This window comes from Didymella exigua (genome assembly GCF_010094145.1).
Source record: "Didymella exigua CBS 183.55 unplaced genomic scaffold M421scaffold_80, whole genome shotgun sequence".
In the NCBI taxonomy this organism is placed as follows: domain Eukaryota; kingdom Fungi; phylum Ascomycota; class Dothideomycetes; order Pleosporales; family Didymellaceae; genus Didymella; species Didymella exigua.
In genome coordinates this window covers 1-1,992 of record NW_022984854.1, presented here as the reverse complement: position 1 = coordinate 1,992, position 1,992 = coordinate 1, and the positions used below count along the sequence as shown (strand labels likewise).

The following is a 1,992-nucleotide window of genomic DNA, read 5'->3' as shown; positions in this document are numbered from 1 at the left end:
AGCAGCTACTGCTCAACAGGGGAGAGAAGGGCGTGGTGTACTGCCGCAGCAAGTTGCAGTGCGAAGAGCTGGCTAAGGCGCTTGGGTGCGCGTGCTATCACGCTGCCGACATGGAGCGAGCGGAGCGGCTGAAGCAGTGGCTGATGGACGGAGGGCTGATCGTGGCTACGTCAGCGCTGGGGCACAGGGGTTGACTTCCCAGGGATCGTGTACATACTACACGTGGGGATGCTGTGGAGCATGATCGACTTCGCGCAGGAGAGCGGTCGAGGCGGGCGAGGTGGCGAGAGGGTGGATGCAGTGGTACTGGTGGAGCAGGGCGAGGTTGAGCGGATAATGAAGCAGAAGAGCAACAACTTAGACGTGCAGGCAATAGGCATGTTTCTAATTAGCAGCAGGTGTTAATAAGGGCTGATAAGCAGCTACTTAGACAGCAAGCAGGTGGAGTGCAACAATATAGAGACAGCTAGGTGCAACTAGTGCAGAGAGGGGACGCGCAGTTGGCACAACGCACAGCAGGAGGCAAGCACGGAGTGGCAGCAGGTAGAGGAACTGATAGATGAGCTGCGCAACGGGTGCGTGGCGTGCTACATGCTGGACAACGCTGGCACAACTAAGTGGCAGCAGCACAAGACAATGCAGTGCACTACGCACCCAGGCGTGACAGGCATAGAGCTGGACGCATTTTAATAAGAGATTTACAAATAAGGTAGCAGTCACAGCTGCTAATAGTGCTAGGTTAGTTAGAAGTACTGCGCGACGCAGGAGGACGTGCAGAACTAATGTTAATGGCTGAATGTGGTGGTGCTGTTAGCAAGCACAGCAGCAGAGCTAGATTAAGGCGTTTAGATTATTTAAGAGCAGTGCAGGTACAGTGGAGAGCTTAGAGGGGACTGGAAGGAGTACAAAGCGTGGCTAGGGAAGCAGCATAGGGAGCAAGTGTGGGGGGAGTTTTTTAGCAATGCAATAGTGGTAGTAATTAGAGTAGTATTGTTTATACAGCAGTATAACAGTAGGCAGGTAGTAGAGATAGAGTAGTGTTAGTGTTAATGCTAAATTAAGGTTACATATCTTAGAGATGCTTAACTAACTTATATATACACATTATATAAGAGTTAGTAAAGTTAAAATTAATAAATAGTAATAAAAATAGTGTAGATAAGTAGAAAAAGAAGAAAGAATAGATATTTAGCTATAAGATAATAGCAGGTAGGTTAGTGTTAAGGTAGAAAAAAGAAAATACTAGAGTAAGAGAGAAAGAGAGTAAGAGATAAAAGGTATAAAGGTAAGGGTTAAGATTTAAGTATAAGAAGAGAGGGTAGAGTAAAAGTAGAGAAGAGTATAGAAAGGGAAGAGGTAGAGGTAAGAGTATAAGTAAAAGTAAGTAGTAGAGTTTTAGAGTAAGAGAAGAGTAGAGAAGAGAGTAAAAGTAGAAGTAGGTGTAAGTAGAGGTAAGAGAAAGAGAGAGAAAGTAGGAGTAAAGAAGAGTTTAAGAGTAAGAGAAGTAGAGAGTAAAGGTTAGAAGAGGTAAGAAAGTAGAGATAAGGAAGAGGAAGTATAAATATTTTAGTATAAGAGTTTAGGAGATTATAAGAGTAAGTATTAGGGTTTTTAGTAAAAGTAGAAGAATAGAAGAAAGAGAAGTTTAGAAGTATTATAAGAAGAGGTAAGGTGTTATAAAGTAATGGTAAAAGAGGTTAGTAAAAAGGAAGTAGTAGTAGAAAGAGTAAAGAAGAGGGTGGTTAAGGAGAAGGGGGTGGTTGAGGAGAAGAGGGTGGTTGAGGAGAAGGGGGTGGTTGAGGAGAAGGAGGTGGTTAAGGAGAAGAGGGTGGTTGAGGAGAAGGAGGTGGTTAAGGAGAAGAGGGTGGTTGAAGAGAAGGGGGTGGTTGAGGAGAAGAGGGTGGTTAAGGAGAAGAGGGTTAGGGTTAGGGTTAGGGTTAGGGTTAGGGTTAGGGTTAGGGTTAGGGTTAGGGTTAGGGTTAGGGTTAGGGT

General features: G+C 44.7%; 1 protein-coding gene across 1 annotated transcript; it reads left to right on the top strand.

The window, feature by feature from the left end:
• Window positions 1-1,684: 1,684 nt before the first annotated feature.
• Window positions 1,685-1,918, top strand: M421DRAFT_10649 (uncharacterized protein; the record flags this gene model as incomplete). The annotated part of the gene is made up of 1 exon (XM_033587126.1): window positions 1,685-1,918. A coding segment is annotated over one exon (234 nt), but the record flags the coding sequence as incomplete, so codon positions are not given.
• Between the last annotated feature and the right edge of the window lie 74 nt (window positions 1,919-1,992).